This window comes from Branchiostoma belcheri, unplaced genomic scaffold (assembly GCF_001625305.1).
Source record: "Branchiostoma belcheri isolate BF01 breed outbred unplaced genomic scaffold, Haploidv18h27 scaffold157, whole genome shotgun sequence".
NCBI classification, from domain to species: domain Eukaryota; kingdom Metazoa; phylum Chordata; class Leptocardii; order Amphioxiformes; family Branchiostomatidae; genus Branchiostoma; species Branchiostoma belcheri.
The window spans coordinates 141,393-163,493 of NW_017803013.1; the positions used below are offsets into that span (position 1 = coordinate 141,393).

Below are 22,101 nucleotides of genomic sequence, written 5' to 3' on the forward strand. Positions count from 1 at the left end.
GTGATTTGTGGTTGTGACGTTGCAGCTCAGGCACACAAACAGGTGTTTTAGTAATCTATCAGGGAGACGTTTCCACTGCGGGTGTACCGTGACTCATTAGTTTGGTGCCGTCTTCCCCTTGCGTCATGGCCGCATGATTAACCCGTTCGTGCCCAACATGTGCGCACTTCAAACGTCAACCACCACTTTCAAGTCCCACACGTGGGCGCGTCAACTGTTCCAAGCCGTCACAAATGGGAGATCTCGCTCGGGCAGGCTCATTAGGAGAGGTACCGCCACCTCCCACGTGGGCCTGCGCCATGAAACGTGCTGGTTTATACCGCGACTTCTCAGGTACTTCAGTCCAGGGGAGCATGTGAGGTCGTTGTGCTAGCGTTTAGTAGACAGATGAAGTTAAACTGTTGTAACACATGAAATACACGCAGCGAATTTTCTCTGGTGTGCTTGGCTGGATTATGGAAAACGCCAGTTGTAGCCGTATTGGAATATCGCGTATCGAAAAAGCCTTACGCTTGGTCTGCTTTACCTTTTAGCTTTACTTGGAACTGTCCCTTACTCAGTAGACTCAAATTCCAGTATGTAAGAAAAAGCTGTTAAATGTCGCAACAAATTTCCCATAGTAGCTATGAGCGACGTCAAGTACATACATTGTATAGTATAGTATAGTATACATTGTACAGTAGCTGGAAACAATAACACCAGATCATCTGCAGCTGGTGGAACGTCCTAACGAAGCAGCCGTCACAGTCCTTGGTTCAGTGATCAGGGAGGGAAGATGGAGACAGATGGGTTAGGCGAATAGACCGGCTCGACACAGGGGCTCGACAGGAGGGTCACTTGTACTGATGGCCCTGCGACTGTCAAAGTCAGTGGGGTGTCAAGGTGATTCAGGGCTGACACTTGTTAATTGATGATACATCAAAACTGTTGGAAAAAGGGATTTTGCCATACAGGACCCAAGGGGGATACAATAGTAGTTTACAAAGATATCCTACAAGAATACTATTGCTACTTGATTGATGGTGTAAATGTAACAACCACTTGAAATGAACACTAAGTGGTGTGTCACGCTTCTACACAAACGTTGGCGTTTTAAAAACGACCGTGAAAGATATACGCGAGATGTTCAACTTCGTGAGATAGTTACAATGGTCTAACCTTTCCAAGAAGCACACATTAAGCAGTAAGTTGATTGTAAGACCCTACAGACGCACTCCAGACGTGCGCACAGCCACGTGCTAAGATTAGCGTGTTGGAGCGGCGCCAGCTCGCCCTGGCTAGCGCTCTCCTAACATCAGGTCAGGGCACATCGAACTGCTCCTAACTCTTCCCCAGACGGAAGGACTTGACTCCCGGTCATGGTTATGGAGAGGGAGAAAACGTAGGACAACACGGGCGTTTTAACGTTTTCCTCGGCGATGAATGCGTCAGGCGTTCAGTATACAGCACTAATTTATCTGAAAATGATGTTGTGACGTTTTTGATAGCTGTGTAGTAGAGAAAGCTAATTACATCATATACAAAATAATTGAATATTTTGTTGCAGTTTGGTGAGAATAATCTCCAGTGTGAGCTCCCAAAAAATGTCGTGGAGTCTTTACAAAATTGCAAAAGAACAACTAGACAAATCCTAAGTCTATTGAACAGTTGTGCATTTAACGATTTTCCTGTTATATTTGTGTGTTTCAGTGTGAACTGTTCGCGGCTCGTCACCCAGACGAGAACAGTGTGGCGTGTATCGAGGACAAGTGTTACGTACTCACCTACTCCGAGTTCTGCAGGTCAGAAACACGACATCATTAGTCTTTTGTACAGATGATGGCGGATATCGATTCTTTTTAACCCCCCTTATTAATCACCTGTAATTGTCCTCCATTCGGCCGTTCCCTATCTGAGGGAATCATTAGTGTGGGATGAGCGAGCTCTAACCTGCCCGAAAGGTACCCTAGGATATCTGCTGCGTAACTTTGGGAACAGACATCTGACATGTATGTCCCCGACACTGATCATTATCTGATGATAGCGGTCATAACTCCAGGAATGATATTCAGTAGGTGCCATCCTCCATAGTTTAATCTTTCTCCCATCTCTCCCACACTTAACATTAAGAGCGAAATAAGAGGTTATGCCTTATGGCGCCCAGGCTATGGTTTCCCATTTCAGTTCACTGCCTGTCCTTGTCTAAACGTTGTTTCTCCACAATCCAGATTCCGTCGGCAGTTGAAAGTGCGAGGGGAAGTCCTGGGCAGCTTGAACACTGTTGTGCCGCTGGATGAAGTGGACTTCTCCGCCTTCCTCCCTCCTCACCGCCGTCTGCCCGACAACGTGGACCCCGAGAGCGTCTACTTCTGCCGACGGGTCTACGACTTTCGCCACGGCCGTATGCTCAAGAACCCCATCTAGCGAGGTGTGCATGAACCGCATCTATCCATCCGTGCTACTATTGCCTCATGAAGAAGTTTGTTCATCCGCGAAGAAGTAAGGAAATAATTCTGTGTTGATCAACAGTTTCCATGTTAGGCAGTGTTAGCCTTTGGAGTTATCAAAGTGAATGGGAGAGAGCAGTTCAACGTTCTTGTGGTTATTTTTGAACACCAGATTTGGAGATACTTTCACACCACCTGTCTTCGGATCCCAGACACTGAGCACAAGATACGGACTTACGTAGGAATAGCAGTTTTCTGTACAACTTACTACAAGCTAAATGTTTGTACAAAGTTGGAGCAGTTGTCACCCTTACTATGTGTGTGTACATGTGTCATGGTGTACATGTGTCGTGTATCTATCTAGTATAATTACGAATATTTAAAAAAAAATCACGATATTTATTTTCTTGATAGCCAAGAGAGGACCAATGCAAACATTTTTCGCTTGCTTCGTTGTTTATCGGGTGTGCGCTTTGGTAGCATGCAAGACATGGATGGTGTTAGGCAGCGTTACATGAGACTGTTTTGTTCGGTTTACTTCCTGGAGTTCCCCTTGCAAGTATTTTCTAGTGGTTTCATGACGTTGTCATGGTCCTGGGCGTGCTAAGGTCTCATAATGAACATAGTGAAGGCGTTTCTTGTCAAAAACCGAATACAAAAGTCGTAGCTGGCGGTAGCGTCGGATGGTTTCCATGACGGAACTGGAAAATACTACGACAAGAATTGTTTCAAACTACAATGTAGTTGTACTATGAACTAGACCTTGAACTATGTTCACACTTGGTTATGGAAAAGGACGCCTGTGGCTAAGGAGAGAGGACGCTTTCTTCGTTGTTGTGGAGATTACGTAATGCTAGCTATGGGCACGCACCTGTACAGTTGTGTATAGAGAGTCGGGCGAAAATACAGAAATCAGCGATAGTATTTTGCTTAGAGAATCGCCGAATCACCCCTATTGCTGATCCCGTTGTACATAGACCAAAAATTGTTGAAAGAAATAAAGAAAATTCCTCTATCTTTCCTGACTAGAGAGAATATATAATTTATTCTCATGTACATGTACTCTGTTCTACTGTGCATATACTCCAGAGGCAATGTAAAGAGAATCACCCAGCCTTCGCAGATGGTACCAATAAAGACGCTCAGAAATCGTTCTATGTGTATTTTATTTGATTTCCATAGATTTTTTTATTCCAACATTTCATGATTAGACATGGTGACGGCACACTCAATTATATAAACTTATTTTATGCCGCCACCAACGCAGAGGACATACAAGCAGGAAAATACTCATTTTCACTTGAGTTAAGTGGGGAAAGTCGTATAGTAAAGTGCTTTTCCCAACCCGGGACTTGTTTCGAGTCGAGCACTCTGTCGTTACGTTACACGACCACACAGATTGATAAATGTTACGTATTCTAACCAAGGAGGTTTAAATCAGTTTGATTTTAAATGTCCTTGTTCTAACTTACTGCGGATAAGACGTGATGGTGGAGAGCACCAAGGATATGGTAGAAATTGTTCAGTAAAATTTACACCTGCATGAAATGAACTGTGTTGTGATAAGTTAATAAGCACTCGATCAGACTTGCCTTTCTAGCCCGCGACATAAAACCAGGATTAATTTTTTTATTGAGCAAACAAGTTGACTTGTGGTAGTACAAATGTAGTAGCTCTTTCCAAAAACGCCGTCACAACATCTAGCTTATTTTTTAAACCAGCATATCCTCGTGTTAGAAGTATTAAGATCAAGTGTAGTTGTGACCTTGTTGGTCTTCGCCAGTTGCTTGGATAGGAGTCGCTGAAAGGAAAAAAAGAACGAATTTGTTTACGTCGATTTCCCCACGTCAAACCTTCGAGAGTGAACAGATTTCTAATCGTTTGACGATTTCATTTTTCATTGATGACTTTGAATAGAGGGGAATATAGGTACCAAATTTGATGTTTTTTTTTTGTTTGTAAAATTCATATTAAATGTTCGCTCAACCATAACTCATATTTACCTGTCAATGAATAAAGGGAATGAACGATAACTTATATAATTCTTATGATGAAGTAATAACAACACACAAGTAAGGACAGCTCATATAGGTTCATTACCTTCTTCGTTATTGTTCCGGTATATTTTTACCAACACCAAGACACCGATGAAGAGAGCCAGTCCAACCAATGAGGAAACAACAATGGCTGCGATTTCACCAGGATATAGAGATCGGCCTATGTGAAAAACGAGATACATTTTTTTTATCATATACGTTTCAAAATAAAACAAATTGTTCAGTCTGCTGTTAATGACCGGCACACTCACTTGTTGGCTTCCCTGGTGCCTCTTCAGTCACCGATGGCGGCGTTGTTTGTACGACAGAATGCTGTATCTGTGCATGTGTACTCGTTGAAATTGTAGTGCCTGCAGCAGGCCTAGAGGTAGTTTGAGAGGCCAGCCACAGCTGACAGTACCTGTTGTCTGCGGGCGCGTACTCACAGGAATGGCAATATCGCTGGTCCATGTAGTATCTACGTATACAAACAACATGTGAATTTTATTTTATGGCCCTGTCCACGATAAATGACCAGGATGCGTACCAAACACACTAGCACGTACCCATACACACACACACACACACACACACACACACACACATACACACACACACACACACACACACACACACACACACACACACACACACACACACACACACACACACACACACACACACACACACACACACACACACACACACACACACACACACACACACATACATATACGCATACACACCACACAAAACAAACACACAAACAAACTAAAATTCTTTAGGCGTACCCTGGAAAGCAGTCTCCACAGACAGCATCAGACTGCGGGAGACAGGGCTGCAGCTCTTCCTTGTTCAGGTGCTCGCAGATCGTACAGGGAATGCACCACTTCTCCATGTAGTACTCGTTTTCTGGGCAGTCATCTACACTGGCTGCACATGTAAATACCTGTGGATAGACGTTTTATGTTTTCAATATTTGGAAGATATGGTGCCAATGGCAACCTCACTGCTATTGTGGATTAAAACATGGTTATGTTTGTTGACATATCACTGATTATAGAAGACAGTACAGGTATGGTGGCGACCACAGAGACCATTATATAACAGTATCATAGCGGTACAGGGAGGAAAAGAACTTAAGAAGACCTTTGATCAGGCAGTATGTACGCCTACATTGGTAAAGAGAAGTTGAATTTCTCTCACTTGCTCATCAATGCACCGTGTCAGAAAAAAATTCTAACACTAGTAACAGTTTCGAGAACACAGAAAGGTCCTCACCAAAAAGCAAAGTAGCCCACGGAAGGTCCGATAGCTGCTCTTGTCTGTGATGTTCCATCTGAAAATAATATGTTTCTGTGGTAAAGTAAAACGTGCATATAGTTTTACTTTAAAATGGATACCATGCTTTCCAAAAAGAAGTTCATTATGAATGGTGAATGCAACTAGTTGCAAAACTGAAATAGAACTACTGTACTACAATAACTGTTTTCTCTTCGCCGTGCCACTCAGGCATTGTCAGGTGTTGGCTGTTCAGGAGTAGATAACAAAGATCAAAACTCGTATCCTGCCTAGTCTACGTCACAGTGTAGAGACTGTTGGGGAACTCCCCAAGCAAGACACGTAACGATCACGAGTGTTTAAGGAGTTGTTCCCTTGTGTGCGCCCATTTCATTAAAAGAACGTGGCATCTGTGGAAAAAATGTATGGAGACCCAACACGCCGCCGCACTGCACCTAGCTCTGTCCGTCTTCAGAGTTAGAACCGGCCCGCAATGTACTGGGCTTGGGGTAGTCAAGAAAAAATGTTTGAAAACCGTGTCATGTTGGCATGCCTATAAGTAGATTGCGCTGGTATATTTTAGGTAATTCGTAACGAGACGAGAACAGGCAGAATCCCCAATAAATGTAGAGACAACATAGAGAACTTACTGTGACATAACTGACAACAACTTGCTGACGTCTGGCATGATGTCGGTGTGTTCACGCTGTCGTCCGGCCACGTTACGCTGTAGAAGATGATTCGTGGCTACTACATCCGGCCACATTTTAAGTATGATATTTGTTTAATAACCAAATATTTGCTCACTTAGCGTCACTGATGACTCGTTACCGGAGTTCGTTCTTGTTAGTTAACTGAGGAACGGCAAAGACACCTGCCCCAACATGCCACAGGAAGAGGCGCGGGGCGGGGCGCGGCAACTTACGGCATGCAGTAGTTCCGTGTCAATAAAGTAGCCACCGTGTCCTGTTGACTACATTACTTAAAGGCAGGTCAGAACATGGGCAAACAAGATGACTTAATCGGTTTGTCGCTGTTGAAACGGAGTCAGAACCCAATGTACGATTAATCGACCTATCATCATCATGCTTTCTGCTAACATTAACGTCATTCAAACAGATGCAGTAGGTTCTTTTCTGTTAACTGATTGGGCTATGTTAGAAACTGAGAGATATCACATGATCGAAAAGAATGTAAGGATTTCCCCCTTGTATTTTTTTAATTCAATATCTCTTCTCTGGTTGACTTTACGGATATATGTGAATGATTCTTGACTTCGTGGAGCGTTACAATACAAAACATTGGTATCAACATCACAGCAGGCAATTGCAAACGAGCGTTTTAATGCATAAAATGAAATTTCAATACCACTGATAATGATGTGAATACAGAAAGTACATGTGCACTTGAACATTGGACTAATCAAGTACCAGCACGTCTTCATATTGCAGTATGTAGGAGCAATTATACTGGAGTCAGCAAAACATTTACAGCGTGTTTGCACATAGCGATTTATATAGGAGTACCATACATATGCAGAAGAGTTGTTCCAACTTTACTTCACAGCATTTCAACTTTTACAGATATAATGTGACTATTGGCTGGACATGAAATCATCAAGGGCACAGAGAGCATTTGTGACAGTGACTCATAGGTCTTGTTTTTTTTACTTCAAATATTGACTCAAGTGAATCACCTTGTTGACTTATTGCTTGAGGATACACGCAACAAGCTGATCAACTAATGTGTAGGTCTGATAATAAACAGTTTGAACACTCTGGACATGTGTTCTATTGCTCTTGCCTGATTTCTTTTAGTTCTCTTTAGAAATCGATTTTGGTCAGTTTTGAGAACATGCTACCATGCGGACTCAGTGTTAAAATGAAAAATTGTAACGGCTGTTCTAATAGCTTCCAACAACTGAAGATTAATCACTGTTTCCATGTTGCCTTTCTTGTCACAAAATGACAGACTTCTAGACCTTCCATCTTGGCCAACCTTCGCGTTTGACCTTATTACGGCCCCACGACATGTTCAACTGAGAACTTGTTCTTCTGTTCTGCCAGCTGGGCATTCTTACTCGTGGAGACCGTGTTTGTGTCCAGGACACTTTGTCCACCCTTCGTGTTTTAGGTGGCTCTGTGAGGACCCTACTAGAACAGGCATGGCTGAGGGGAGAAAATGGTATGGTCACGGACAATACAAGCTTCTCCCTCCCTGCAGCTATGCCTGGAAATAGGTTCTGCACACTTTCTTCAATGCCATCTACTTGGGTACAGTAGCAGCGTTGTCATCGTGTGAGATCAGGGGCATCTCCTCATCAGAAGGTTGTAGCTGTTGTCCTGTCGGTGGAGCTGTTCCAGCGAAATTTCCAGCAGCAGCATCCTCCGCCTAGGTAGTACGGTAAGACACATGTCAGGCCCGTCACAATTCAGCAAACGTTAACGTGTATAAACAAGCTGCCATGCGTGTATGCATAGTGATTTAGTTACTGTGATCCAGATTGAGTGCAAAGAGCAAATAGGTTTGGGTACAGGTGTAACTTCGGACCAACTTGTGTATGTTCTGGTAATAGACAGAAACACACCTGTATTGGGATCGAGGGTTCGAATCCAGCACTTTCCTCACCGGTCTCCTGCTCGGCTCGGATGGTGACTTGAGGTCCTTGGGGCCTCCTGGCCTGTCCGTCTAGTTGGATTCTTACTTGGTTGTCTTGGATCTGGGGAGCAACTGGCATCTGCACAGCGCCACCTTGGTTCCCTACAATATCAGATTTGTTAGCTACTTTGGTTACCTTTCTGGTAAAACACAGACATCTTCCATTTCATAAAAAGAATTTGCTTTCATTACTTACTGCTATTTGCAGTCCTGCACAATTAGATAGCCTGTAATGTTGATTCATGTACCTATACTTGTGACTCTATCAACAAGCTTGTCGAAACAACTATTGTTCTGTTACCTTGGCCCATCTGCTTTTCCTCATCCTGGCGCCTCTTGTACCACAGCCTGTACAGCAGCACCGCCAGCGTGGCAAAAATCACCAGGGCAGGCACCCCAATACCCACTCCGACCTTCCATTGGTCTAAAAAATATGTCATTGATTGTGGATCAGTATGTAAAGAATAAGTTTATCATGGTATTGCACCGGCACAAGAAATCGGAGATTTCAAATCTTCGGGCAGTATATAGGCCTTTTTGCTGAATTAATTGGCACATCCAAAGAGACGGTCTGGCTTACAACGGCCCTAGCTGGAACCTTGCAGGCTGAGAGCTTTGTCTGACTTGCCCTGGGTAAGAATACCCCTAGTAACTGTTTGGGTAGACTCACTTCCTCCCAGCCTGCCAACTTGACCATAAAGTCAATCTTCGGTCTCTGCGGCAATCAGATCACACACCCCAACTTATTGCTCTACTGCATGCATTCAAATATCTATGGGCACACGCCCGCAGACAAACATACACCTAAGTTATGTACTTTGTAGTAGGCAAAGGGGGAATCCCCAGCAAGTAATGACTTATGTCATACAAAGTAAACACTGCTTTTGTTCAACTTTTTTTACCTTATAAGGCAATAGCCAGCCACAGAATTTTGTTTGTTTTTTAGACAACGGTTCCTTTGACCCGGTGTAGAAGTATGGTCCTGTTATTAATTTAAGACTTGTTCCGTTGTTCGCCAATCCATTAACTTTCTTATTGTGATAACCATGACACATTCACATAAAATGTGGATAACGATCGCTTACCAGGCGTCTTGGTAACTTTTCCTGGGTTACCTGAAATATGATTCAACATTTCAGGTGAAAATGTATCAGTACAAAAATTATCTTAGAAGTTCCAATCTGAAAAATGTAACTGACTGCACCCAAGCATAGCAGATACGACGAATAAAAAGACAGTAATAGTTTAATAAACGTTGTCTTCATACCTATACTCAAGGAGGTTAAAAAGAGTCTCTTTTTAACCTCCTTGCTATACTTAACTGTTGACTAGATCATGAAGTGGAACTCACCGCAGAGTGTGCAGTATGGCGAGTCCGGATACAACCTGCATGTATCACATGCAACGCAATGTCCTAGTCCGTCAGGTACTTCACCCTCGGCACATGCTGTCGAGGCCAAATCTAATTCAGCGGGTGCATCTACGGGAGCAGAAGGTATGATCTAAGGACCGACCTGGCACATATATTTTTCAAAGAGTAAAACTCGTATAGTGTTTCAAGGAATATCATACAGATAGAGTTAGAAAATCTGCAATGTCTAAGTGCGGAGTCTTTGATGCATCCATTTTATGAGCTGTGTTGTATTTTAGATGCAAAATTATAGGTACTTACAACTTTGTACTTTATAAAAGAGAATGTAGAGTTGTTAAACGATCCTTTTCAAAGCGATCACCATATACGTAACCTTGCACATGAAGCACATACTAGTATTTTAATGTATGCATGCGAACCTTCAGCGTAGACAAGTACAAAAACCATGGCCATGATGGCTGCCGCCGTCCCCACTTTGCTCTTTATCGACATGATCAGTCAACACTGTTTCGACCAGAAGTCCTGCAAATCAACAACCTGTAAAGCAAACCATAGCACAGTCAGTTACAGTTTGTGTCCCTTTTAGCATGGTTTAGCCTTCGCCCCCAGTCCATACAGACACAATTTAATAGCAACCCTGCTGCTAAGGGCACTGCTTGACCGATTGGATACTTGCCTTGCCACCGTAGGATCCGCTTGGAGATTATGGAAACGGTCAGCTTTCTAATGGTAACGTAGCCTGGGCCCCGTTCGGATTTTGATTTTACAGTCCAGGCTAGCGGTAACGCACTGTGCGGGACTTTCCACTGGGTGGGGATTCCCCGCAGTTACTAGTAGCCACAGAATATAACGTTACGCATTCTTTCACTACCCAGTCGAAGGTCCATAAAGGCAAATCAAAAGTAGGAGGCATGGGAAATACAATATTAACCAATTTGAAGAGACACCAAAAAGCGAACTTCAACCACTTCACTTACATGTTAATGTTTCGAACAAACATACCAGGATTGACTGGATGGACATCACCCCGGAAGTTGGCGGAAGTGCGACGATTACAAGTGGGGCGGCTATTCGCTCGAAATAAGAATACTTCTCCGCAAGTTTACGTCATTAAAGTACAATACTATGTAACAAGAGCACTTTTGAAGATACCCCTGTTTATATGCTGGTGGTATGTCATTTGGTATGGACAAGATCAGACATGTCCAGGGACGCAAAGTTGAGTTACTGTACCTGCTCTGAGTCCTGACCACCGCACGCTGGGAGACCTGAGACGAAATGACTAAAGTTCTGCTGCGCGTTACGTCATCTAGTTACCCGCGGTGTTACATGTCGATTCCATTTAGCATGGGGGTTAATCTATCCACCATAAAGGTGTAAGAGTGAGGTTTATCTGAAAAACGGTATCCTAAAAATGCAGAGAAGGTCCTGATAAGGAGTGTCAGTGGGTTGAATTTTAATTGAACACTGCCAAAATAGTACAAGGAACTTTGACAAACCGCGAAGAGAGGCTAGTGGAGTAAACCGGAGTTAGTTTTTCCCGAAGGCCATTTAGTGTATAACAAGATATGTTGTTAACTTTCCAGACGGTTCTATCAGGACAGGACACGTCACCCGTCGTACGTTGACCCCCACGTAACGACCAGGGTGAGGCTGTGAACTTCGTTATGTCTATCAATGGTATTCCCCTGTGAGTAATGGAATCGTGACTCGCATGCACCTTCAGACTTCGGACATTATAAAAATTGTTAGGGGAGATCGGCAAGGAACGTTGCTGTCTACTATTCGACGTGGACTTTTTACTTGTGTTAACGTTACACAAATATCGACAATGAATATAAATATGTAACGTTACAGTTAATGTTATTGATGTGAATGTACCCTCAATTGTTGGTAACTGAGCAGAAAATGATTTGGTAAAAAAAAAGGACAGTGTCAGGTAACGTTATGTTCGTTGTTGATTACAACGTTAACGGGGGCCCGTTAGTGTTAACACAAGAGGGTTTATCCATTCTTCCTTCCTTCTTACAATACAAGGACATTACAAGTCCACATTCATGCGAATACACAAAAGTTAGTGCAAGCCCCTTATGCTACCATTTCGTCACATTTAAATGCCAATATCCAGAAATCACAGGCTGTTTGTTCTTTAACCCGTGTCACACAAAACTGGAAAATTCCAGTTCTATTTCGCGGGACGGAAATCCCCTGGCACACCTGTTCGGATTTTTTCCAGAACTTTCAACGTATTTCCGGTTCCGGGTCAAAGGGTCTCATAGGGAGCCATTGTGCATGTTATGTTTTGTGTGTGCAGTTTGTTCGGATTTACCACATGATAACTCTTGTTATGGTCAAACTTATGGTGGTATCTGCAATCTAATAACCAGTTGACAATGACAACGCTGAGGCCGTTCACATGTGACGACTTGTTCCGCTTCAATCGCGTGTAAGTCCCATATCATGATGTGTAAGGGGGAGGGGGGCATAACTGTTCCCATAAGACATAGCATCACGTCGAAATTTATGACTTTTTAGAAGTAACGTTACCGAAATGGACAATATAGTAGATACATAAGCTGCGATACATAATGAAGCCATACACTCAGTAGCACAAAACAACATTCACGGTTCTTTACCTATCTGTACTTTAATATGGTGACCCAGTCATCTAAAATTTTAGGTAAAAATAACACTCTGGAGGTGCTATCTAATTTATTATAGTGTATTTTATTAAGTACGATGTAACATATGTTGCTTTCAACGTCCAACTTTACAAACAAATAGATAATATATTAGATTACATGTTACCGGTAACTTTAATATCAATGTTCTTTTCTTCCTCAGGAATCTGGACCCTCTTACTGAAACTGTATCTTTTGATAGTGCTCAATACTTTAACCGTTACATGTAACAGTTACTACTGCCACTGAATTTGATTCATTTTTACACATATGAAATTAAGTATTAAAGTCCCGTCATGTCAAAAGCAAAAGCCTTTATAATTTGTAATAAGAGGAGGAGGACTCCCAACACCTGAGGAACCGGCTGTAATTGTTGTAACATTACCACTCACTGGTTGCTTGCCCCAACCGAAGGGGTGTTACCCAGTATCAAACCAGAACCAGATCAGGTATGACAATGTTATCAGGTTATGTCCTAAGTTTACTGACTAGCCTTTAGGTAGAGTTTCTGTATTAGTAGCCTGGTCAACACTAGCAGTATCTGTACCTTGACTGCCCCAGTATGGCCTGCCGTTTTACATGCAGTACCTGGCCAGATGGCCCGAGTATTTCCAGGTGGCCGAGTCACCCACAGGGGATATCATGGGATACAGTAAGTACATCAGGGTTCAGAGGTGTAGTCAGGCTTAGACTCTCAGCTAACCCAACAGACATACTACTAGTAAGGCTCTTCTGAGACCTTAACATTTTACTACTACACGTAGTACTACATGTACCACATGCAGGATGGGCTTTCCTCTGTAGCTTCTGCTCTAGTTTTCCCTGTCATCAAGGAAGTTATATACCCTCCTTCTGTCATCAATAGTAGTGACAGGGCATTGGTGCACTGTCCAGTGAGTAACATAAGTTTTAGTATTAATAGAAGGGACTTTTATTTTTGCCTTGCGGTCTTGTGACTTACTGTTGCAATAATGATATTTAACTAGCTTGTTACATTACCAGAAGGAATCACCAGAAACACATACATTTTGATCTTCCTGTTACTCAAGTCGATAACAACATGAGTGAGTGATGTGTTGAACGGTAACTTTTATTTTGATACCCAGTCATGGGGAAGGCAGAAGGCCGTGTGGCCCAGGAGGAGTGGCACGGACATGTCACAGCGCTGACTGTAGCTCCGGAGTTCAGGAGGCTGGGGCTGGCCGCCAAGATGATGGCAAGCTTAGAGCAGATTTCAGAAAAGTAAGGCCTTGTATGGTCATGGGTGCAGTGCTCTGGATGGTAGATACTAGTACATGTACATGTATAACCAGTATTTATGTGATACTGACTGTGAAGGCTGACGTGAACACCTTAGGTATGATGGTAGAGAAAGAATTCTTGTATTCATATTTCCTCATCAAATAAAATGATCGATCAATGTACTGCTTCATTTCAAGTTATTTTGGCTCCTTTTTGGTCCTTTCACTCGTATTTACCCTTGCATTCTCATACTGTAACTGTTCTTGTTGAGATTCTAACATGCTACTCATTCCCTTTTGACTTCAGCAAAAACTGTTACTTTGTGGACCTGTTTGTGCGAGTGTCCAACAAGGTTGCAGTGGACATGTACAAGAAGCTGGGGTACAGCATCTACAGGACAGTACTGGAGTACTACTCAGGAGACCCTGATGAGGATGCTTACGGTGAGATCATCAGCTTGTACAGTGCACTGTAGAGTTGCTAACGGTTCGGAAAATGTATAGGAAGAGTTGATTTAAATGAACTGAAAATAACTGAAAATAATACTGGACCCATGCTTATAAAAGTACTAGTAATCTTTTCTTAGTTTTTATCTTAATTGTTTCTTCATTCAATGTTGTTGAATTTTATCTCAAAAGTTTCTTTGCAGCTATGTTGGCTACACTCTTGCCACAAAATGTTTATAGTTATAATCGTTGGATTTCACTTTCACCATGTGATGTGATTATTTTCTGCCTATGTTTCAGACATGAGGAAGGCCCTGTCTGCAGATGTGAAGAAGAAGTCCATCATACCCTTACCCCATCCTGTCCGACCAGAGGACATAGAATAACAGTAGTGAACCACAGCACCACTCTTACAGGACTGGGACAGATGTGGAACACAATATGCCCTAAATTTGCTATTATACCCTATTTGGCCAGTTGCAGTTTTAGATTTTAAAAATGTCACACAACATTGTTAGGGGATCAGAAACCAAATAGCCATTATTTTTTTTTTTTTTTTTTATTTATTCACATGGATTTTTGAGCATTGGATAGGAAGCACTTGTTGTGCTTATGTAAATCCGCTGCTCATAAAACATAATATAAATGTAAACATAAAGATGACATAAAGTATAGCATTATACTTTATACAAGTATAGCCATTAGTAGAGCATTAGTTGAGTACATGGCACCATTGATCTTTTAGAATATAGAATTAGAGATTGTTCCCAAATACGGCAAATTTAGGGCACATTTCATTACATGAATTCAAGACACACATGAAAACACAGCTGTCACAGATCTGTAATAGTTCTGCTGTGGAGCCCAACCTTCAAGGGAACTCGGGCAATGTAATGTATTAGGAACAAAAACAACAACAACATCAAACCCATAAGTCCAGAATTGTTTTAAAGCCATCTTTTTGATGTTATGTTTTGAAAATATGTATGCAGGAGCTACATGTGCTGGACTTGTGGCCTGCTATTCTACTGTAACAGCAAGGAATGCCAAGAAATGTCAATATTTTCTGTGATGTCTTGATGATTCTTTGGTGTCTATACCTCAGCCTGGTTGGATTAGTGTAGACATATATTGTATCATTTTATTGAAACAAAGCTGGCAAGGACAAGATTTATGATCATTTGAATTGATAATAGGAACGTAATTTCAAATTAAAGTCGGAATAATTTGACAAGTTATGGGTAAACATGTTTTCTGCATGTCCTGCTCAGGTCAGCATTTATTTCTGTTTGTCCTATCAAAGAGAACTGTTGATGACAAACTTCCTGTTGATGTCATTGCATCAGGTAACTTGTCTCAGAATGCAGGAAAACAAATGCTTAGGAATATGTTTGTTCTGTGCCATTTGAGAATGTATACTTATCAAAGTCCAACACTCATGTCAGAAAATTCCCCATGTGACTTAAGTCGTAAACACTAGTATTTCATGCCAGTACATGTACATGCATGGACTTCTCACACCTAAGGGTGTGTAATGATTTGACCCTTTGAAATACCACCACACTGCTGACAATTTGGTTTTTGTACATGTACTTGGTATGTTAGAATTCTGCATAAAGCCACTTTTAAAGTGTCATTCACAATTGGAAAGGTCAAGGAGTGAAGATGACAAAAGCAATTGAAATATGCTCATATAACAGGTAATATAATCATTTGTTAAACGTGAGTTATATGTGGAATGCAGGTTTTGTCTGATCAACAGGAATGTATCTCGTGTTGGATTGGAGCAGGGTAGTTTAATTGAGTGAGTGTGTTACTGTTAGAATATGGATGGAAACTTTGTTAAACCTGGGCTACTGCTAGTGACAAGAAGACTCAAGAAATCAGGTATCTGTGTTTAAAAAAGAAAACTAGGCTTTACAAATTGCATGATAGACAGTAAAAGGTCATTGTCCGGTTTTTGACATGTTTGACGCAGCGGATTTTCCTGCGTAGGCGGAAATCACCGGTATGACATCACGAACCTGACATCACTGGGGAACCACCAACACGCTGCGCATGCCCAAAACTAGCCCCTTGTTCACGTACGAATATAAGAATATTATAGATTTGTGGCAACAAAACGGCGGTAAATTGTGTACGATGTGACGACAGTAGATTAGGTGAATTTACAGATCGGCACCATAGGTGATAGATCGCCCCCTGAGGTTTTCAGTTCAGAGATCTTCAGACTGGTCATACTCGGTCAACAATAGGCGTGTCATTATGTAAATACTAGTAGTAGTAGGTGGTTTCCATTACGAGGCCGGAAGTACTATGAGTCATCGTCTCGGCGCACCATGCTATATAAGGGTCTTTACGTGTGTGGCACGGGTTTTGGTGCTTCATGTAATACATCGCAGCAGCACATTTCTATATCTACGTTGTTATGTACGAAGAGTCTGACGTCCAATTCGCCTTTCCCTTGGAGGACAGGTACAAGTGCCCGCTGTGTGGCCGACATCTGCGGAAACCCCGCCAGTCGGTTGAATGTGGCCATCGCTTCTGTGAAAGTTGTCTGACTGAAGAACTGCGGTAAGTATGTAGATAAGTTTTTTTAAATTCCAACATGTAATCACCAGACGTGGTGACGGCACACCCAAGTTTTTTTACCTTCGCCAAGAAGGTTATGTTTTCAGTAGCGTTTGTCTGTGGGTATGTATGTGTGTGTGTGTGTGTGTGTGTGTGTGTGTGTGTGTGTGTGTGGTTTAGCAAGATAACTCGAGAAGCAGTTCATGGATTGGAATGAAACTTGGTAGGTGGGTAGGTCTTCATGAGACCTAGAAATGATTAGAGTTTGGGCCCCCTGGCGGCTTTCCTAGGTACTGCAGCAGAACTTCCGGTTTTGATATTTCGTGATCTAGACATGCTAGGGTCACGAATTTTGGTTGGTAGATAGCTCTTGGGGTAGGGAAGAAGTGACATGAGTTTGGGTCCCCTAGCGCCTTGTTCTGGAACTGCAGGAGCATTTGTTGAAAAAAATTTGAAGGACGATAACTCAAGAACCGGTTGACGTATTGTCGTGATTTTTGGTATGTAAGTAGTTGAAGTGATGCTTGACATAATCAGATGGCAATTATGGAAATCAGGAGCTAATTTGCATAATTAATGAGGGAATTCTATAAATCTGCTTTGTTCGATAGTAGAACTATGAAACACTTGCTACTTACTTAAGACATCTACTTGAGAACAAGAAAAACATCTGAGGATATAGATAATGTAATTGAGGACCTAATTTGCATAATTAATGGAAATTTTTTTATTATTTCATAGTTGTGACTGCTGCACCCCGAATTTCATACTTGCCACATTTGGAAGTTAAGTGAAGGTGGACATCGATAAACATAATTTATTCAAATCATGACCTCATTTGCATAATTTATGAGGAAGTGCTACAATAGCCTTTTTGTTATGATAAGGCTGTCATTGGGTGGAGAATAGGATCAACTGATATAATCCATGCAAATTAGGCTCTTATTTACAAAATCAATGATTACAATTGTATATTTCGTCAACCGTAAGGGTTAACATCATTTGGCGAAGGTATGAGATCGTGGAACTCTTGTTCAACTTATATTAATGCCGCCACCAACACGGTACAAATACATGACAGGACAATTCTCATTTACACCTGAGCGTAGTGAGGAAAGTCGTGTAAAGGGCACAAGATCGGTGACATGTCGGGACTCGAACCCAGGGCCTCTTGGTTCCGAGTCGAGCACGCCAGATAAGGGTTGTTACTCTATGCAAGGTACAACGTTATAATAGATAATGTAAGCGATAACTTGTAATTCGTGGAAAAATCACGGTGCGAAACAGTCACGGAAGTAGACTCACTAGCTGAACTGAGCAGTGACGTCTGCTATAGCTATTGTTCTGTATGAACCCCTGTAACCTTGTCATGAATGGCGTGCGGCACGCCTTGGTACGAGTGTTGCCCAATTATTTACCAAGTACAATGTAGTACAAGTCACAATGACTATGGATATTCTTGAAGTCCACGAACCTTCTAGAACAAATTGTTCCCGCCGTTCAAACAATTTAGCCCTGACTACAGCCCAAGGGCCGGTAGCCCTAAAAGGTGAAGGTTCAAGAAAGGCAACTCTGTAACGTTATAGTACTTGATCCCAAGAGAGCAAGATTTAGTGTAGACCATATCTTCAGGTAGGGTCATTCATTGTTTTTGTCTGCCAACCACAGGAAAGGAGCACCAAAGTGTCCAATAGACCAGCAAGTTCTCTCATCAACACAGGTAAGTACAGACTTTATAGAAACAATTTGACGACATTTCACAATAGACTGTCTAACATTACCAGTGGTTGATAAATGAGCTGTCTGCTTGAGTTCTTGACTTTCCTTTGATCTTACAGGTGTTTCCAGACAGGTGTGCAGAAAGAGAAATACAACAACTCATTGTCAATTGTGTTAATAAGAAAGCTGGTTGTGAAGTGCAAGTACCACTCAAGGAACTCCAGGTACCTTGTCTCATGGATCTCATAAAGTTAAACACTTTACTATTTGATAAAAAGAGTCACATGTGGCCAATTATAAAGTATTCTACAATCACCTCAATAAAACGTTAATTTGGAGAATTTAAGGTCACAGTCAACGAGAAGGTTTTGGAAATCATCCAATGAAACTTTTTACTGATCCTCTGTTTTGTCATAGGCTTATGACTAGAAAGTTGTCTAAAGCCATTTTATGTTCATTCACAACAGGCCCATCTAGAGGAATGCAAGTATGCAACAATAGAATGTATTTACAAGTCTCTTGGCTGCGAGGAACAGGTTGTAAGGTGTCACCTTGCAGAACATCTGGAGAAGGAATGTCAGTTCAGACAACAGCCGTGCAGGTTCTGTCAGGAGTTGATACCTCTGGCACAGACAGAGGTGAGGATATGCTTTTTTGTACCAGTATGTTGAAATCATTTCAACTGTTTTATAAGAGTCCTCTATCTGACTATGACTTCAAACAGAGCTAATGTGATTTTAGTTGATACATGTACATGGAAAGGTTTTGTTCAATGTCTGTCATTGAGAATGTGTAGGTTGCTTGTATGTTTTGATCATACTGTTATATTCTTGATCACACTGATCATGCTGTGTTCTCTTCTCCAGGATCACACAAAGCAGTGCCCTAAGGCCCCAAGCACCTGTCCAAATGGCTGCGAATTGACAGGAGTGACACGAGAACAGGTCAGAAACATGTCTGTCAAGTCACGGCAACAAATGTACGGTAATTTTTTCACCTTAAATCAGAATTGTGTTTCACTGAACAATTTCTTCACTGCTCTGTATTTTACCCCTTTTACATCTTTTACAGGTAGAAAAGCACCTCCAAGATGAATGCCCCCAGTCAGAAGTCAACTGTCGGTACAACTCATATGGGTGTGCATTTAAGGTAACATTGCATCTTCATGAACTATAAATTAGGAATCAGTGTAAAAATCATAGAAATATATTGTCCAAATGGTGTGTGCATTAGTAAACACAGTGCTTACTGCAAAAGTTGTCAACACTACCTTAACTATTAGCTTTGTTCAATTTCTTCACAGTATCTGTTATACATTAAGCCCTCTATATATATACTGTATGTTGCATGTGTAATTAAATATAATTATTTTTTATCAGGGCCCTAGAAGTCATGTCAGTGAACATGAATCACTGTCCATGGCAGAGCACCTACTCATGATGACCGCCAACCTGGCCAACATGGAACTCAGTCTGTCTGAATCACGTAGAGAGCTGCAGGAAGTATCTAACCAGAGAGACCTCCTAAAGAACACAGTCACACAACAAGCTAACGAGATCTCATCACTCAGACAGAAAGCTGAAAAGCAGGATGGGAAAATTGCATCACTGCAGGTAATGCAAATTGAACTTCTTGTACATTAATACCTGTGTGAAGTGGAATAAGTATTAAGTAAAGTACATTTTTGTACCTAGTACACATGCGTCTGTAAATATGCATAGTTTTTCAGACTATATACTAACGTTAGTATTTGTCTCTTACAGAAAATGGTAGCCAACCAAACAGACAAACTTATGAAGTTTGAGCACGATCTGGGGACAACTGCAAAGAAGGAAGATGTAGATGGTCAAAAGAGGGACCTGGTGGCGGTGAAAGAGACAGTAAAAAGAACCGAGAACAGACTGGCAAAGTTGGAGACCAGGGGATCAGGAGGAGGGGGGCTGTTATCAGGTGCAACAGGTATGTGTTAGTAAGAAATGTTTGATATTTTATTTTCTCTGTGGTTGGAGGGTAGATTTAAGAATTTAGTAAGAATTCTACAGAATTCGTACCAAAGCAAACAAATAAACATAGTTATTTGATATTTCATAGTGGTGTTCTGCAGAGTTTCGTCTTTTGAAGGTTTGTAATGTAAAGTGGTTCTGATGTCTTCACAGGTGAAGTGGAAACACAGCTCGCAGCCCAAGACAGGCAACTCGGCATCCACGATGTTCGACTGGCTGAGATGGACCTCCGCTTCCAGATCCTGGAGACAGCCAGCTTTGACGGCACCCTGCTCTGGAAGATCAAAGACTACACCAGAAGGAAGCACGACGCTGTGACTGGTAGAACTCTGTCTCTCTACAGCCAGCCTTTTTACACCAGTAGAAATGGTTATAAGATGTGTGCTAGGGTGTATCTGAACGGGGATGGCATGGGGAAGGGTACCCACATGTCCCTGTTCTTTGTAATCATGCGGGGAGACTATGATGCCCTTCTGCCCTGGCCCTTCAGACAGAAGGTAACATTGATGCTGCTGGATCAGGATCAGGGCAGGCGCCACCTGTCCGACACGTTCCGGCCTGATCCGACCAGCAGCAGTTTCAAGCGCCCCACGAGCGACATGAACATCGCGTCAGGCTGCCCGCTGTTTGTGTCTCAGGCTGTGGTGGAGGGCAGCCCTTATCTTAAAGACGACACAATTTTTATCAAAGTTATTGTTGAGACATCAGACCTGGTTGGGCCATAAGCTAATTACTAGTGCCTCGCAATTACTGGTCATGCATCAACCGGTAGGCTATACATAGAGGTTAGACAACCAATGGCAATGCCAAAAAGGCAAGTTTTCAGCTTAGCCTTAGGCTACTATAACATCTCTAAGTATGTCACGACCACCAGTCTGTAAAACAGTCAGTGCAGCAATTCCGGCCCGAGTATTCTACCTGTACCGGTAACCGTTAATGTTCAACAGTAACTGAAGATATGGCTGTTATCCTGTGCACAGAGGTGCCTGGGTAAGAAGGAGGATACAACATTCAAATGTGTACTGACCATTTGATGCCATGAGGAACAAATAAAAGAAAAGCAAGTTTGTGCAAACAGAACACACACTCTTTTATAGTACTTTTATTTTACAGATTTTTGTCATAGACACATACCCGTGTTTTTTAACATCTTCCTACTCGTGACGTTTGAATTCTGGACGCAAAAAAAAAACAGTGAGAAGAGAAGGGTGAAATGGTAGAAATGTAATAAGCTGATTGAAGGAAGTAAGTAAAATAAAAACTACAATCTTGTATTAGGCTACTGGCGTGAAGTTCTATTGACCCAACAGAAGATTTCCGCAGGAATGTTATGCAAGCTGCTAGTGTGTAAAGATACATGTTTTGTACATGGTTATGCTGCTATTTGTATGATTTGTTGACCATAGTTCAATACTTTCAAATGATGTAATATGATACATATTCTGGTATGCACTGATCGAGTTTGTATTAGAATATATATGGATACTTTGTAACTATGCAATTAATAAGCATTTTATTTATTTATTTATTTATTTATTTATTCATTTATGCCCCTGAGTGAGCTTATGCCATGAAGAATGAATACAATACAAGCCAGTTTGGGCAAACTGCAATGTCATATATGTAAATACGTTCTGTTGTGTATTCCACTGACAATAACTAAGTC

The 22,101-nt window shown here is 41.8% G+C and overlaps 5 protein-coding genes across 7 annotated transcripts in view; 3 read left to right on the forward strand and 2 right to left on the reverse strand.

Moving 5' to 3' along the window:
• The window catches only part of LOC109465763, a 21,304-nt gene extending 18,161 nt beyond the window's left edge, over positions 1-3,143 (forward strand). The window contains exon 7 of the mRNA XM_019763200.1: positions 2,208-3,143. Coding sequence (XP_019618759.1) covers positions 2,208-2,403 — 196 coding nt within the window. The 3' untranslated portion in view covers positions 2,404-3,143. The remainder of the gene's footprint in view (positions 1-2,207) is intronic.
• A 594-nt stretch (positions 3,144-3,737) lies between these two features.
• LOC109465762 lies at positions 3,738-6,665 on the reverse strand. The gene is made up of 6 exons (XM_019763199.1): positions 6,394-6,665; positions 5,744-5,801; positions 5,254-5,411; positions 4,735-4,940; positions 4,527-4,643; positions 3,738-4,227 (listed from the first exon to the last, which is right to left on the reverse strand). Exons 1-6 carry the CDS (start codon positions 6,507-6,509, stop codon positions 4,175-4,177), a joined length of 708 nt encoding a protein of 235 aa, XP_019618758.1. The 5' UTR covers positions 6,510-6,665; the 3' UTR covers positions 3,738-4,174.
• A 564-nt stretch (positions 6,666-7,229) lies between these two features.
• Positions 7,230-11,409, reverse strand: LOC109465712. Of its 2 annotated transcripts, none has more exons than XM_019763090.1 (7): positions 11,007-11,409; positions 10,193-10,310; positions 9,753-9,881; positions 9,487-9,516; positions 8,703-8,825; positions 8,331-8,503; positions 7,230-8,134 (listed from the first exon to the last, which is right to left on the reverse strand). In XM_019763090.1, the coding sequence occupies exons 2-7, from the start codon at positions 10,263-10,265 to the stop codon at positions 8,009-8,011; spliced, it is 654 nt and encodes a 217-aa protein (XP_019618649.1). In that variant the 5' UTR covers positions 10,266-10,310; positions 11,007-11,409; the 3' UTR covers positions 7,230-8,008. The 2 variants fall into 2 exon arrangements, with proteins under 2 accessions (XP_019618649.1, XP_019618650.1); XM_019763091.1 differs by lacking the exon at positions 11,007-11,409 and adding an exon at positions 10,450-10,573.
• A 597-nt stretch (positions 11,410-12,006) lies between these two features.
• On the forward strand, positions 12,007-15,564 carry LOC109465723 (N-alpha-acetyltransferase 20-like). 2 transcript variants are annotated; one of them, XM_019763113.1, is made up of 7 exons: positions 12,007-12,219; positions 12,618-12,642; positions 13,016-13,106; positions 13,561-13,696; positions 14,003-14,139; positions 14,443-14,685; positions 14,847-15,564. In XM_019763113.1, the coding sequence occupies exons 1-6, from the start codon at positions 12,167-12,169 to the stop codon at positions 14,526-14,528; spliced, it is 528 nt and encodes a 175-aa protein (XP_019618672.1). In that variant the 5' UTR covers positions 12,007-12,166; the 3' UTR covers positions 14,529-14,685; positions 14,847-15,564. The 2 variants fall into 2 exon arrangements, with proteins under 2 accessions (XP_019618672.1, XP_019618673.1); XM_019763114.1 differs by having other exon boundaries at positions 14,443-14,675; positions 14,837-15,564.
• Positions 15,565-16,464: 900 nt separating this feature from the next.
• Positions 16,465-21,366, forward strand: LOC109465720 (TNF receptor-associated factor 3-like). Its single transcript, XM_019763108.1, has 9 exons — positions 16,465-16,716; positions 18,382-18,433; positions 18,552-18,656; positions 18,900-19,070; positions 19,299-19,376; positions 19,504-19,581; positions 19,812-20,045; positions 20,196-20,391; positions 20,589-21,366. The coding sequence occupies exons 1-9, from the start codon at positions 16,571-16,573 to the stop codon at positions 21,158-21,160; spliced, it is 1,632 nt and encodes a 543-aa protein (XP_019618667.1). The 5' UTR covers positions 16,465-16,570; the 3' UTR covers positions 21,161-21,366.
• Positions 21,367-22,101: the final 735 nt, after the last annotated feature.